Here is a 16,841-nt window from a genome sequence, read left to right as displayed (position 1 = left end):
TGAGACAATAATAAACAGCAATCCATGGGCGAGTTGTGGTGGATATTATAAACTAAGGATCTGCTGGAGTCCGAGTCAAACCAAGATTCTTTATTTCTGAGCTCAGAGAGAATAACAGAGTTACACAGCACAGTGGAGACAGTCTGAATACCTGAAGCATTGAGTGATTAGCACATATCTTTATAGTTTCCTGTTCCTGGGAGGGACTTTATTCATACAAGGATGCAGGTGTAGCTGGTTTGCAACACAGAATGATAGTCCCAAGAAGAGGAGATTATAATAGGACAGTTTCACAAGGTTAGTCACATACTCAGTTATGTGGACACACAAACAATTAACATTTTCCATTACAGAGTCTGAACATTTTCATTTCATTAAATCATCAGTGGGCTACAATGCAGATGTCAACAATGGAACAAATGCATCACATCCAAATATCACTTGATTATCTGTAGTGCTGGAGGAATGACACACCCAGATAAACACACACAAAGAGTTTAAAAAAAGGACAATTTAAAAGAAGGAACCTGATCTTCTTTATATTCAAACTGACATACTCCATATTCAATTCATGTTTTCTAATAAAAACAAACAAATATATGTTTGAGTATACCCTGTACCATTTAATTTCATATGGTAAAGACAGGTAAACACATTGTCAGTCAACAATATAAGACAACGGGAGCACTGTGTATGTTCTCTGATGAATTTTAAGTCAATGTGATGTGAAATATCAACATACACGCTAAGAAAAGTAATTTCTCTCTCCTGTGTGGATTCTCTAATGACGTTTAAATCACTGTTATGAGTAATATGTTTTCCCACATTCTGAGCTTTTCTAAGCCTTCTCCTCTGTGTGTAGTCTAATGTGTTCTTTCAGGCTTCCTAAATGGGCAAAAGCTTTGCACCCTGGGAGGAGTGGTAAGGCTTCTGCCCTGTGTGTATTCTCTCGTGTTGGTTCAGGCATGCTTTCCGGCTGAAACTCTTTCCACACTGGGAGCAGTGGTAAGGCTTCACTCCTGTGTGGATTATCTCGTGTTGGTTCAGGAATGCTTTCCGGCTGAAACTCTTTCCACACTGGGAGCAGTGGTAAGGCTTCTCTCCCGTGTGTATTCTCTCGTGCTGTTTCAGCTCCCCCGAACGGACGAAACACTTTCCACATTGGGAGCAGTGGTTTCTCTCCTGTGTGTATTCTCTCGTGTTTTTTCATGTGTCCTCTCCTATTGAAACACTTTCCACATTGGGAGCAGTGGTAAGGCTTCTCTCCTGTGTGTATTATCTCGTGTTGGTTCAGGCATGCTTTCTCTGAAACTCTTTCCACACTGGGAGCAGTGGTAAGGCTTCCCCTGTGTGTATTCTCTCATGTATTTTCAGTCCCCCGAACGTTTCTTTCCACACTGGGAGCAGGGTTATTCTCTCATGTTGTTCAGGTTTAGTCTCTGGTTGAAACACTTTCCACATTGGGAGCAGTGGTAAGGCTTCTCTCCTGTGTGTATTCTCTCATGAGCTTTCAGGTGTGCTTTCTGGTGAAAACTCTTTCCACACTGGGAACATTGGTAAGGCTTCTCCCATGTGTGCATTTTCTCATGTTGTTTCAGGTCCCAAACCGGTTACAACTCTTTTGACACTTTCCAGTGGGAGCAGTGGTGTCGTCTTGCTAGTTTGGACGTCCCTGGCTCTGGTTCCTCCGAGTCTGGCCTTTCTCCTGCCAAAGACAGTGTTATTTTTAAATAGAGACCGAATGAAACCACATGATAAAACAACCTTGCTACGAGGGGAAATCCTAAATCAGATCTCTCAATAACCCGAGGCCAGTTTTAACAATCTTAGCGTGATTTTAAAACAAATGTAGAGCTTCCTGGTAATTACTGCTATGTTTACATTACTTATTCATCCTGCTTTACAAGTCAGAACACAAAAAACTAGACAGTTCTAGGACACTGAAGACACAGACGTCGCTGGATTCCAATTGAACAGGTGGTTCTAAATATATAACATTCATAGCTGTATGATACAGAATGTGACCTACACACTTCCTTAAACATAAAATAACTAAAGAAGTAATTTTGTGTGGAAGTCCAAAACTTGTTTTTACGTCGAAGATACAAAGCACATCAGTAACATCTCCCCGTTGTTGAAAGGGTTCGACACATTGCTGTTTAAATGGACCAATTTCTTATTTAGACATTCACAGATTTTCAACATTTTGATTATCGCTGATGTCATATTTTGGGTAAATGTTCCTAAAACTGATAGTAACAACAAAAAACTAAAATATAAACGCAACATGTAAAGTGTTGGATGTTTCATGAGCATCACTGTTAGTCAACATTTTTTCTTTGCCAAGATAATCCATCCACCTGACAGTGTGGCATATCAAGAAGCTGATTGAACAGCTTGGTTATTACACAGGTGCACCTTGTACTGGGGATAATAAAAGGCAACTCGCAAATGTGCAGTTTGTTCACACAACAATGCCACAGGTCTCTGAGGGAGCGGGCAATTGGCATGCTGATTGCAGGAATGTCCACTGGAGCTGTTAGACATTTACATTTACATTTAAGTCATTTAGCAGACGCTCTTATCCAGAGCGACTTACAAATTGGTGCTTTCACCTTATGACATCCAGTGGAACAGCCACTTTACAATAGTGCATCTGGGTCTTTTAAGGGGGGTGAGAAGGATTACTTTATCCTATCCTAGGTATTCCTTAAAGAGGTGGGGTTTCAGGTGTCTCCGGAAGGTGGTGATTGACTCCGCTGTCCTGGCGTCGTGAGGGAGTTTGTTCCACCATTGGGGGGCCAGAGCAGCGAACAGTTTTGACTGGGCTGAGCGGGAAATTTAATGTACAGTCAAAAGGTTGGACTCACCTACTCATTCAAGGGTTTTTCTTTATTTTTACTATTTTCTACATTGTAGAATAATAAAGACATCAAAATGATTAAAAAATGGAATTTAACATGGAATCATGTAGTAACCACAAGTGTTAAATCAAAATATATATTTTATTCTTCAAAAGTTGCCACCCTTGCTTTCTCTCAAACAGCTTCACCTGGAATCCTTTTCCAACAGTCTTGTAGGCATTCCCACATATGCTGAGAACTTGTAGGCCGCTTTCCCTTCACCTCTGCGATCCAACTCATCCCAAACCATCTTGATACAATACTTTAGATTCAAAGGTACCAAAAAGTACAGTAAAAATTACTTCCATCTCTGGAAACCAAAAAAAAATAAACAAGATAAAATAAAAAACGGTGGGGGATTGTGTCTGGGGATTGTGTAGGCCAGGTCATCTGATGCAGCACTACATCACTCTCCTACTTGATCAAATAGCTCTTACACAGCCTGGAGGTGTGTTGGGTCATTGTCCTGTTGAAAAACAAATGACAGTGGGACTAAGCCCAAACCAGATGGGATGGCATAAAGCTGTAGAATGCTGTGGAAGCCATGCTGGTTAAGTGTGACTTGAATAAATAAATCAATGACATTGTCAACAGCAAAGCACCCGCACACCATCACATCTCCTCCTCCATGCTTCACGCTGGGAACCACACATGCAGAGATAATCTGTTCATCTACTCGTCTCACAAAGACATGACGCTCAGATCAAAAAATCTCAAATTTGGACTCATCAGACCCAAGGACAGATATCCACCGGTCTAATGTCCATTGCTCGTGTTTCTTGGCCCAAGCAAGTCTCTTCTTCTTATTGGTGTCCTTTAGTAGTGGTTTCCTTGCAGCAATTCGACCATGAAGGCCTGATTCACGCAGTCTCCTCTGAACCGATGATGTTGAGATGTGTCTGTTTCTTGAACTTTGTGAAGCAATTATTTGGGCTGCAAGTTCTAAGGCTGGTAACTCTACTGAACTTTTGCATCAGAAGTAACTCTGGATCTTCCATTATTGTGGTGGTCCTTAAAGTAATGTTGGACTGTTGTTTCTCTTTGCTTATTTGAGCTGTTATTGACACCATATGGACTTCGTCTTTTACCCAATAGGGTTATCTTCTGTATGCCACCCCTACCTTGTCACAACACAACTGATTGGTTCAAACACATTAACACCTGTTATGGCTAGGGATTCCGCTAGCGGAACATTTCGACAACATCCGGTGAAATTGCAGAGTGCAAAATATATTTTTTTAAAATTAGAAATATTTAACTTTCATGCATTCACAAGTGCAATACCACAAATTAAAGTTTAAGACTCCATAATGTTTCATCATTAGATGCTACAAGGCTCCTTTAAGACTCCATAATGTTTCATCATTAGATGCTACAGTCCTCCTTTAAGACATCATGTTTAGAATGTGTCTGGAAGCGCTACTCTATCTATTCTACTCTCATCCTTTCGGTTTTAATAATATTTTATAATAATAATGTTATAATAGGTAATAACTAAGTTTAATAACTAGGGTTAATACCTGCCTGGCGCACCAACAAAATATTTATTTAGCCCTCTCTAACAATACCGCTACAGAATTAGCATAGTAGGCCATGTAACTTAACCTGTAGTGACACCCAGCCCGTGAACGGGACCGTTACCATCATCTGACACTAATTAGCATAACGCAACGGACATAAATGAAATATATTGGAACACAGCTTTGCCTTTTGTTAATCACCCTGTCATCTCAGATTTTCAAAATATGCTTTACAGCCAACGCTAGACAAGCATCTGTGTAAGTTTATCATAGCCTAGCATAGCATTATGCCTTGCTAGCAGCAGGCAAACTTGTCACGGAAATCAGAAAAGCAATCAAATTAAATCGTTTACCTTTGATGAACTTCGGATGTTTTCACTCACGAGACTCCCAGGTAGACAGCCAAAGTTCATTTTTTCCCAAAATATTATTTTTGTAGGCGAAATAGCTCCGTTTGTTCTTCATGTTTGGCTGAGAAATCCCCCGGAAATTGTGGTCACAACTCCGAAAAATATTCCAAATTAGCTCCATAATATCGACAAAAACATGGCAAACGTTGTTTAGAATCAATCCTCAAGGTGTTTTTCTAATATCTATTTGATAATATATCCGTCGGGACAATTCCTTTTTCTCAAGGACCGATTGGAGTAATGGCTACCTCTGCACTTTACACGAGAATCTCTCTCGGAGCCACCATGTGACCACTTACGCAATGTGCCCCCATACGGCTATTCTTCAATAGAAATGCGTAAAACTACGTCACAATGCTGTAGACACCTTGGGGAATACGTAGAAAGCATAAGCTTGTTGATGGTACATTCAAAGCCATAGGGAGTCATTGGAACGCAGCGCTTTCAAAACCTGGGGCACTTCCGGATTGGATTTTTCTCAGGCTTTCGCCTGCAACATCAGTTCTGTTATACTCACAGACAATATCTTTACAGTTTTGGAAACGTTAGAGTGTTTTCTATCCAAAGCTGTCAATTATATGCATATTCTAGTATCTTTTACTGACAAAATATCCCGTTTAAAACGGGGATGTTTTTTTCAAAAATGAAAATAGTGCCCCTAACACCAAGAGGTTTTAAGGTAATCAGAAATATTTAGGACTAACTTATTCCTTGACACCCATTCTGATACTAACTGCAGCTCTATGTTAAGTGTTGAAGTCATTTCAGTCGATGTAGTAGCTGACATGTACAGTGTTGAGTCAACGCATACATAGACTCACTGGCTTTACTCAAATGTCATTGGCATGTTGTTGGTAAAGATTTAAAAAAGTAGGTGCCAAACAGCTGCCCTGGGGAATTCCTGATTCAAACTTGATTTTGTTGTACAGGCTTCCATTAAAGAACACTCTCTGTGTTCTTTTAGACAGGTAGCTCTGGGGCGGCAGGTAGCCTAGTGGTTAGAGCGGTAGGCCAGTAACCGAAAGATTGCTGGATCGAAACCCTGAGCTGACAAGGTAAAAAACTCTGTCGTTCTGCCCCTGAACAAGGCAGTCCTAGGCCATCATTGAATAAAAGAATTTGTTTATAACTGACTTGCCTAGTTAAATAAAGGTTATATTTTAAAAGAAAAACTCTTTATCCACAATATAGCAGGAGGTGTAAAGCCATTTTTATCATCAATGTCTCTCAGCCAATCAGTCATTTGTAAGTGCTGTGCTAGTTGAATGAACTTCCCTATAAGCTGAACGTCTATATTTGTTTACTTTGTATCAGGTCAAATATATTTTTTCCAAAATTGTAATGGTTGGTAACAGGCTGATTGGTCGGCTATTTAAGGCTGATTGGTCGGCTATTTAAGCCAGTAAAGGGAGCTTTACTATTCTTGGGTAGTGGAATTACTGTATTATCTTATATTTTACTATTATCCTCAATTTTCCATCCACGTTGTCAGACACCAGTGACTTGTCATTGTTGATTTTATTTGCGCAAAATTTCATTGAAGATGCTCCAAAATATTTTTACTATCATTCTTCATGTCATTTATCTTTGTTTCATAGTGTAGTTTCTTCTTTATATTGAGTTTAGTCACATTATTTCTCAATTTGCAATAGGTGTCACGAATATTACCGAAGGTGGCTCCCCTCCCCGTTCGGGTGGCGCTCGGCGGTCGTCGTCGCCGGTCTACTAGCTGCCACCGATCCTTTTTCGTTTGGTTTTGTCTAATTGTTTTCACCTGTTCATTGTTTGGTTGTTAGGGTGGTAAGTTTGTTTCGCCCACTTCTGTTAGATATAGACTTTCATTGAGCAATAAGTTTCATTCTTCATGTCATTTATCTTTGGTTCATTGTGTAGTTTCTTCTTTTTATTCAGTTTAGTCAAATGATGTCTCAATTTGCAATACATTTGCCAATCAGTTATACAGCCAGATCTATTTGCCATCTCTTTTGCCTCCCTCTTCATCATACCATTTTTTAATTCCTCATCAATCCACGTGTATTTAACAGTTTTTACAGTCATTTTCTTAATGGTGCTGCTTATTAGTAACTGGGATAAGCAGCTTCAAATGTGTCAAGGGCAGCGTCTGGTTGCTCATCATTACACACCACAGACCAACAAATATTATTTACATCAATAACATAGGAATCACTACATCTGATGGATCTGGATACTGCTTTAAAACCCATTTCTGCAGCATTAGTAAAGATATGATCAAACCATGTTGATGATTTCATTCCTCTACTGTTTGTCACTACCCTGGTAGGTTGATTGATAACCTGAACCAGGTCGCCAGCACTGGTTACAGTTTGAAGCTTTCGTTTGAGTGGGCAGCCTGATCACAGCTTTTCTTCAGTACTAGTTAATTAATTACCAAAGACTTGAGTTTAGTTTGCCTGTTCTACAGTCTTGTAAAGATAGGGGTTTGACTGGGACAGGCAATGTAACATCCATAATGTTTTAAGGAAAAGTTTTTGTAAAAAAAGCACCTTACATTGGATCATCTTGAAACTTTCTCTCCAAAGCTAACTTTCATCAAGGTTTTATATGGTCTATTGGTTTCTCTCTTTTCATTGGCAGAATCCTTTTTCAGTGTTATGATATTCATAACATCCATATACACCAGTCTATCTTCCTGTCAACTAACAGAACTCTGCTGGTTGTCCTGGTAACAGATACCGGTGGGCAGATCTATTGTATTTGTTCAAACTAAACTACAGTACTTACTTTGTGGTGTCAAATCTGATCCTTTCTTCTCTTCTCCTCCTCTCACAGTTCCACTCAGCCCCGTTGTTTTCCTGCAGTCCACCAGCAGCACAGACAACTTCTTCATACCCAGCAGTAAGGTGCTACCGGGAGAGGCACGATACAGGGACTCCAGGAGGGAGGAAGGGCTAGTGTTGTCCTGGTAACCATAAAGAGGGGACACAGACGCACATCATTATGGATGCTGATGTCACTGTTGTCATAAAGTGCTTTACAGAAACCCAGCCCCCAAGCGAGAGAAAGCTGTTTGCTAGACCAGACCAAGCTGTACCATCTGGTGTTCTGATCTGGAGAGACTTCTCTGGCTCTGGATGCTGATGTCACTGTTGTCATAAAGTGCTTTACAGAAACCCAGCCCAGACCCAGAGAGAGCTAGACCAGACCCAGAGAGAGAAAGCTGTATACTAGACCAGACCAAGCTGTACCATCTTGTGTTCTGATCTGGAGAGACTCTTCTCTTCCTCGTCAGCATCAGGATGTTGTTGAAGCTCCCCAGAGGATCCACCATAGTCATGTCTCTCTCCTGTGTTAATGAGAACATCAAAATGAGTAGTAAACTTATAACCGTCTCATAAAATCATAGGGTCTTACAAGAGGCATGAATATGTCCCTTTGATATTTTAAGTAGAGATTATGCTTCAATATTGAATTTTAAAAGCCTGTTATACTAGATGAGGGGAACTTTAATGTAGACCACATGGAGAATTCAATACATCGAATTGAAAAGTCCCTAAAATATATGAACCAATGGCAGATTGACCCTTTAACAATTCCTACAGTACTGAACAACATATTCAAGTGTAGAACTTCAGTAGAATAACACTTTAAAACCACACATTAGTTCAACAACGGCATAGTTTGTGTCCCTGTTAAAGACAGTACTCACTGGTGTTAATCTGATATTCTGTCTCTTCCTCTTTCACTCCAAAAACGTCTTCCTCCTTCACCTTTATTGAGATAGCATCCTCTTCCTCTCTAAACGGTTCTTTCTCTTCTATCACTATAACAGCCTCCTCTTCCTCCTTTTTCATTCTGAAATGTTCTTTCACTATAACAGCATCTTCTTCCTTCACTATAACAGCCTCCTCTTCCTCCTTTTTCATTCTAAAAGGTTCTTTCACTATAACAGCATCTTCTTCCTTCATTATAACAGTCTCCTCTTCCTCCTTTTTCATTCTGAAATGTTCTTTCACAATAACAGCATCTTCTTCCTTCATTATAACAGTCTCCTCTTCCTCCTTTTTCATTCTGAAATGTTCTTTCACTATAACAGCATCTTCTTCCTTCATTATAACAGTCTCCTCTTCCTCCTTTTTCATTCTGAAATGTTCTTTCACAATAACAGCATCTTCTTCCTTCATTATAACAGTCTCATCTTCCTCCTTTTTCATTCTGAAATGTTCTTTCACTATAACAGCATCTTCTTCCTTCACTATAACAGTCTCATCTTCCTCCTTTTTCATTCTAAAAGGTCCTTTCTCTTCTTTCACTGTAACCTCATCCTCTTCTTCAATGTTCAGCGCCAGAACGTCTTTCTCCAAACAGCAGACCTCCTCTTCTATAGCAGGGATGAGTAGTTTAATGAACTCATGGTCAGGGATGTTAGCTATAGTTAGTTAGCATTAGCGAATAGCCTAGGGCTAGGCTCAGCATAAATCTTGAACAAGTTTGCAAATTAGGTTACAGTTAACCAGTTAATACGTCAACAGAACTGTGTTTAAAACACTGAGATTAGATAATGTACATTAAGATGGTCTAAAGCGTCAATCTTTCACTTTTATGTTGGCTAGCAAGCTACCGACGTAGTCGAAAGAGTTGGCGCCTTGTTGTTCCTGAAGAAGCGTCCGTCCAGTCCATTATACGTCACGCAAGAAGAGACAACTGAACGACGCTCGTCGCCATCTGCTGGCTGGAGTGGGTAACGCAGTTTGGAAACAATAGTGACAACACTTTTTGTATTGGAAAGAACGTCATAATTATTTAATAATAAGCTGATACATTTTCTCTTCCAAATAATACGTTCCTGTACACAGACGTAGAAGCTCAATATGAAAATGTAGATGATTAATAAATATTTATATGAATAGGTAGTGTGTTGATATACATTTTCTCTGTTAATTTTTCACATTCTTTTTTATCTACATGTGACCATACTATTCCCTTAAAGACAAAATATTTAAGTTACTTTGCCGGGGTATGGTAGTAGGTGCCAGGTGCACCGGTTTGTGTCAAGAACTGCAACGCTGCTGGGTTTTTCAGCAGAACAATCTCGCGTCTTGTGACGGCCGGCCGCCCAACAACCTGCCCGCTTGACCCTATCCCCTCCTCTCTTCTCCAGACCATTTCCGGAGACCTTCTCCCTTACCTCACCTCGCTCATCAACTCATCCCTGACCGCTGGCTACGTCCCTTCCGTCTTCAAGAGAGCGAGAGTTGCACCCCTTCTGAAAAAACCTACACTCGATCCCTCCAATGTCAACAACTACAGACCAGTATCCCTTCTTTCTTTTCTCTCCAAAACTCTTGAACGTGCTGTCCTTGGCCAGCTCTCCCGCTATCTCTCTCAGAATGACCTTCTTGATCCAAATCAGTCAGGTTTCAAGACTAGTCATTCAACTGAGACTGCTCTTCTCTGTATCACGGAGGCGCTCCGCACTGCTAAAGCTAACTCTCTCTCCTCTGCTCTCATCCTTCTAGACCTATCGGCTGCCTTTGATACTGTGAACCATCAGATCCTCCTCTCCACCCTCTCCGAGTTGGGCATCTCCGGCGCGGCCCACGCTTGGATTGCGTCCTACCTGACAGGTCGCTCCTACCAGGTGGCGTGGCGAGAATCTGTCTCCTCACCACGCGCTCTCACCACTGGTGTCCCCCAGGGCTCTGTTCTAGGCCCTCTCCTATTCTCGCTATACACCAGGTCACTTGGCTCTGTCATAACCTCACATGGTCTCTCCTATCATTGCTATGCAGACGACACACAATTAATCTTCTCCTTTCCCCCTTCTGATGACCAGGTGGCGAATCGCATCTCTGCATGTCTGGCAGACATATCAGTGTGGATGACGGATCACCACCTCAAGCTGAACCTCGGCAAGACGGAGCTGCTCTTCCTCCCGGGGAAGGACTGCCCGTTCCATGATCTCGCCATCACGGTTGACAACTCCATTGTGTCCTCCTCCCAGAGCGCTAAGAACCTTGGCGTGATCCTGGACAACACCCTGTCGTTCTCAACTAACATCAAGGCGGTGGCCCGTTCCTGTAGGTTCATGCTCTACAACATCCGCAGAGTACAACCCTGCCTCACACAGGAAGCGGCGCAGGTCCTAATCCAGGCACTTGTCATCTCCCGTCTGGATTACTGCAACTCGCTGTTGGCTGGGCTCCCTGCCTGTGCCATTAAACCCCTACAACTCATCCAGAACGCCGCAGCCCGTCTGGTGTTCAACCTTCCCAAGTTCTCTCACGTCACCCCGCTCCTCCGCTCTCTCCACTGGCTTCCAGTTGAAGCTCGCATCCGCTACAAGACCATGGTGCTTGCCTACGGAGCTGTGAGGGGAACGGCACCTCAGTACCTCCAGGCTCTGATCAGGCCCTACACCCAAACAAGGGCACTGCGTTCATCCACCTCTGGCCTGCTCGCCTCCCTACCACTGAGGAAGTACAGTTCCCGCTCAGCCCAGTCAAAACTGTTCGCTGCTCTGGCCCCCCAATGGTGGAACAAACTCCCTCACGACGCCAGGACAGCGGAGTCAAACACCACCTTCCGGAGACACCTGAAACCCCACCTCTTTAAGGAATACCTAGGATAGGATAAAGTAATCCTTCTCACCCCCCCCCCCCCTTAAAAGATTTAGATGCACTATTGTAAAGTGGCTGTTCCACTGGATGTCAGAAGGTGAATGCACCAATTTGTAAGTCGCTCTGGATAAGAGTGTCTGCTAAATGACTTAAATGTAAATGTAACAGTTTCCCATGTGTACCAAGAGTGGTCCACCACCCAAACAGTGGTGGTTTGTGCCGTTTAAGATGAGGCAGGACGATTTGTTTTTCCATGAGCATGGCCTTAATTCTATTTCAGCATATTGGATGACTGTCATTCATATGTCCCTCACCCTGTTCAATGTAACAGCAATAGGTTTAGGCTACTACGTGATACTCTAATTGTCCCTATACCCATCATGAGGTAGCAACCTAGCCTATGAATGAAAGTTTAGAATGTAGGTTCACACAGTTCGAGAGAACATTTTGCGATGACAGACAGTGACACATAGACAAACAGTGACACATTCAATACTGCCTTGCACACTCTCGCCTGCATCTAGCTGAAATAGAGATATCACTGGACAAATTCAGGTATGTTTATCCCCGTTTTGTTCCATTTAAACGCTTGTCATCAGAATCGGCGGAATGAATACACCCCTGATCATGCATAAACACAGTTCACTTTCATTACAGACACGTTGTATTCCTTCTTGCATCTATGTGCTCTCTTATCACCTTCTCCCTTTGTTTCTGTACTTCAATGCACAACACATCAGCTGTATGTCACCAGGAGAAAAAACCTTTCCAAGCCAAACCATTTCATAACTGAAACACACAGCTTACATTGTTGTCACCATATTAGCTAAAATAACATCATAGTCAACAGAGCTAATAGAACTAACTCGTTAGTAAACCTGCTACAATCATGCAGTAACGTTACAGTGTACAGTCAGTAAGCAGTTTAGCACTTACCTTGGCGGGTCCCAGTGGCAATAAATTAGTCAAACCAAAAGCTTGCCTTGACTTGGAAGAGTTCCAGTGTTGTGTTGGATAGTCATAGCCAGCTAGCTAACATAGCATCCCTTTGTTTGAGCCAAGTGTTTGAGTAGACTAAACTAGATAGCTGCATTTGCTAGCTAAGTAAGTGAAACTGAAAGTGGAAAATAAATGACGAAATATCTCTCTCTCGCTTCTCCTTCATTTTGGAATAAAATAATTTGTTCAAAACTGTTCAACTATTGTATTTTTCTCTCTTTTAGTCAACTACTCACCACATGTTATGCACTGCAGTGCTAGCTAGCTGTAGCTTATGCTTTCAGTACTAGATACATTCTCTGATCCTTTCATTGGTTGGACATCATGTCAGTTCATGCTGCAAGAGCTCTGATAGGTTGGAGGATGTCCTCTGGAAGTAGTCATAATAACTGTGTGAGTCTATGGAAGCCTTGAGAACCATAATCCTCCTAGGTTTTGTATTGAAGTCAAAGTACCCAGAGGAGGATGCAAAATAGTATGTTTTAATAAATTATTTGGTGACGTGATTATATTTAGTATGGTTTCATCTAAAAAGGACCACTTTTAAATATTTTACCATTTTTATTTTTCTAAAAATAACTGAGGACGATGGTTCTCCCCTTCCTCCTCTGAGGAGATCCCACTGCACCCAAAGGACACCCAGCCAACTTGACACAATTGTGGGAAGCATTGGAGTCAACATGGGCCAGCATCCCTGTGGAATGCTTTCGACACCTTGTAGAGTCCATGCCACGACGAATTGAGGCTGTTCTGAGGGAGAAAGGGGGGGGTCCAACTCCATATTAGGAAGTTGTTCCAAATGTTTGGTATAATCAGTGGATATATCTGCCATTTAGCAGAGTTTCAAAAATATAATTGAATCAAAGACCATAACATTGAAACAGACATACTTCATATTTAGTTACAATCAAATATCATTTGTCACATGCGCTGAATACAACAGGTGTAGATCTTAACGTGAAATGCTTACTGACAAGCCCTTAACCAACAACGTAGATAAGAAAAATAAGGGTTAAGAAAATATTCCCAAAATAAAACGTTCAAAAAAGTAACACAATAAAAAACAAAAACGAGACAAAATACAGGAGGTACCAGTACAGTGTCAATGTGGAGGCTATATGCAGGGGGTACCAGTACAGAGTCAATGTGGAGGCTATATACAGGGGGTACCAGTAGAGTCAATGTGGAGGCTATATACAGGGGGTACCAGTACAGAGACAATGTGGAGGCTATATACAGGGGGTACCAGTACAGAGACAATGTGGAGGCTATATACAGGGGGTACCAGTACAGAGTCAATGTACTGAGGTACAGATCAGGAGCAGGTGTTGAAATAAAATACATACAGCTTTATACAGTTTGATTTAATGAGGCTTAATGACCAAAAGCACAATTCTATTTTTGTAAACATGAGACAAGTGTAAGAGCATATGCATGTTCTCTCATGAACTTTAAGTAGCCTTTATTTGATGTGATATAATCCTTTCGAGACAGGATTGTGTCACGGATCTGGGGAAGTGGACCAAAGCATTTCTGCAGCATTGAAGGTCCTAAAGAACACAGTGGCTGCCATCATTCTTAAATGGAAAGTTTGGAACCACCAAGACTTCATAGTGCTGGCCGCCCAGCCAAACTGAACAATTGGGGGAGAAGGGCCTTGGTCAGGGACGTTACTGAGAACCCGATGGTCACTCTGACAGAGCTCAAGAGTTCCTTTGTGGAGATGGGAGAACCTTCCAGAAGGACAACCATCTCTGCAGCACTCCACCAATTTGGCCTTTTTGGTAGAGTGGCCAGACGGAAGCAAACATTTCTAAAATCCTGTTTTTGCTTCGTCATTATAGGGTGTTGTTGTGCAGATTCATGAGGAAAACCTCCCAATTGAATCAATTTTAGAATATTCCAGTAAATTCAGGAAGTAAACTGAAAATTCCAATTATCTTCTATGGTTTTCAATGAGGAAAATGTGGAATTTGGTTTACTTTCTGAATTGACTGTAATTTAAATGGAATTGACTCCAACCCTGGTTTTACTACAAATCTGTCAACGTCATCATTTAGTCAATCAATGTTATAATGCATAAAGCTCACAGATGTGCTTGTTCTCATTCAGAGTAAATTATTCTATTTGAATAAAACATAATTAAACAAATCAAATGTATTATGCACCTGAATAACTTCAACAACCTGGTTGATTCTCTGGTTGATTCTCTGCTCAACAACACTGACTGTGAATCAATCTGGTTGATTCTCTGCTCAACAATTTTCTTTAAGGAATACCTAGGATAGGATAAAGTAATCCTTCTCCCCCCTTAAAAGATTTAGATGCAATATTGTAAAGTGGCTGTTCCACTGGATGTCATAAGGTGAATGCACCAATTTGTAAGTCGCTCTGGATAAGAGCGTCTGCTAAATGACTTAAATGTAAATGTAAACAACACTGACTGTGAATCAATATGGTTGATTCTCTGGTTGATTCTCTGCTCAACAACACTGACTGTGAATCAATATGGTTGATTCTCTGGTTGATTCTCTGCTCAACAACACTGACTGTGAATCAATCTGGTTGATTCTCTGCTTAACAACACTGACTGTGAATCAATCTGGTTGATTCTCTGCTCAACAACACTGATCGCGTGAGAGACTGGATGACGGCTTCCTGCTCCCTCTTCCATAGTGGGAACACTGATGGCTCAACATGGGCTTCCTGGTTATGAAAGAAAGTGTGATGGTCAATGGTAGCCTCTCCCATTGTTTGAAGCAGTTGTAGTCTTTGTTGGCATGTATCCAGACCCCAGAATGGTAGTAGAAAGGAGCCTGTTCCCCGCATGCTTCCTCACAGTCATTGGCTGGATCGACCACTCCCCCACCTGACCACAGGACCAGTATTGCTGTCTGATCTTCATTCCTACAGCCTTCATCACCGTCCCTGGAGTCTCTTCACTGTCTGATCTTCATTCCTACAGCCTTCATCACCGTCCCTGGAGTCTCTTCACTGTCTGATCTTCATTCCTACAGCTTTCATCACCATCCCTGGAGTCTCTTCACTGTCTGATCTTCATTCCTACAGCCTTCATCACCGTCCCTGGAGTCTCTTCACTGAGTAAGTAAAGATAGTATAAGAAACCTCTCCCATTCTACTTGTCTATTATCTTTGTTTAGAAATAGTCATTTGTGTGACCTACTGATTTTCCCTACAATTCATTTTAAGGATTTAGAAATATAGAAATGGTAGAATGAGGAATGTCAGAGTCTGGAATATAAATATATACAGTTGGTTTACAATGTATATGATGGTGTGTCTAGACATTATGGACCGTATATGAATATAAAAGGTGTGTACAGTAGTAGTTATATAGCATGAGCCTTGACTAGAATACAGGATGGAGTACTGGGTGGTAGACGACTAGTAACAGTGACTAAGTTTAGGGCAGGGTACTGGGCGGAGGCTGGCTAGAAGTGACTATTTGAACATTCATATTGGACAGCCTTACCTATAGAGTAGCACCACCACCCATCAGCCCATTCTCTTCTTGATGTCAAAGCTGCAGTGTATTGTTGCTATAGGAGTTTATGATTAATAATCCTATTTACTTCAAGACACACTAAGATGTCACCATACTATTCATTTAAAGCCCCTCTGTCAGATATACATCATCAGAGTGGGAAACTAACTGACATGGAAACAATGGAGCAAATGTATCACTATCAGAGGGGTGTATTATGACATCAGATAGAACTACTCAGACATTCCAAATATCACTTGATAATCAGAGGGGTGAATTATGACATCATATAGAACTACTCCAGACATTCCAAATCAGGCTTCATCCACATCATGAAGGTGGATATTGATCCAACCATTTCAAAAGTAATGACCGGGCTGATGGAAACAGGATATGCCTGTACACTTTTATAAATGCTGACAGACTATTTGTTACTCCGTTTGACAATTTGTTTGTATATTTGTGTCAGTAAAAATGTCTAAGCGAGAAATGGCTGTGGAATCTCCTTAATGATAACAACCACATCTTAGTTAACTTGGAGTCACATGATATGTTGTGTGGTCCTCCCACTATGACTTGAGAAACCATGTAGTTTATTAGGCTACAGATGAAATAAGTTATGAACTTCACAGGGTGGTGAAAGTGCACGTGATGAGCTTGATGCTCCTTTCCAATACATTTTGAGGTTCTTATTCTGGTGACATGATGATCGATGCTTGGTTGCCATTTGACAAATAAAATAATAATCTCATCATTCGGGTAAAAACTTTTATTCAACCAGTTTGAGGTTTGTAAATGCCCCCAGGAAAGTCGAAAGAGGAACTCTTCTTTGAAACAATAATAAACAGCAATCCTTGGGAGAGTTGTGGTGGATATTATAAACTAAGGATCTGCTGGAGTCCAAG

At 41.3% G+C, this 16,841-nt stretch overlaps 1 protein-coding gene across 1 annotated transcript; it reads right to left on the bottom strand.

The window, feature by feature from the left end:
- Positions 1–1,610: 1,610 nt before the first annotated feature.
- LOC135570083 (uncharacterized) lies at positions 1,611–9,554 on the bottom strand. Its single transcript, XM_065016147.1, has 4 exons — positions 8,522–9,554; positions 8,061–8,158; positions 7,597–7,774; positions 1,611–1,705 (listed from the first exon to the last, which is right to left on the bottom strand). The coding sequence occupies exons 1-4, from the start codon at positions 9,096–9,098 to the stop codon at positions 1,611–1,613; spliced, it is 948 nt and encodes a 315-aa protein (XP_064872219.1). The 5' UTR covers positions 9,099–9,554.
- Between the last annotated feature and the right edge of the window lie 7,287 nt (positions 9,555–16,841).

Source organism: Oncorhynchus nerka, unplaced genomic scaffold (assembly GCF_034236695.1).
Source record: "Oncorhynchus nerka isolate Pitt River unplaced genomic scaffold, Oner_Uvic_2.0 unplaced_scaffold_1114, whole genome shotgun sequence".
Lineage (NCBI taxonomy): Eukaryota > Metazoa > Chordata > Actinopteri > Salmoniformes > Salmonidae > Oncorhynchus > Oncorhynchus nerka.
Note: the sequence above shows the minus strand (reverse complement) of the source record. Positions and strands in the feature narration are given on the sequence as shown.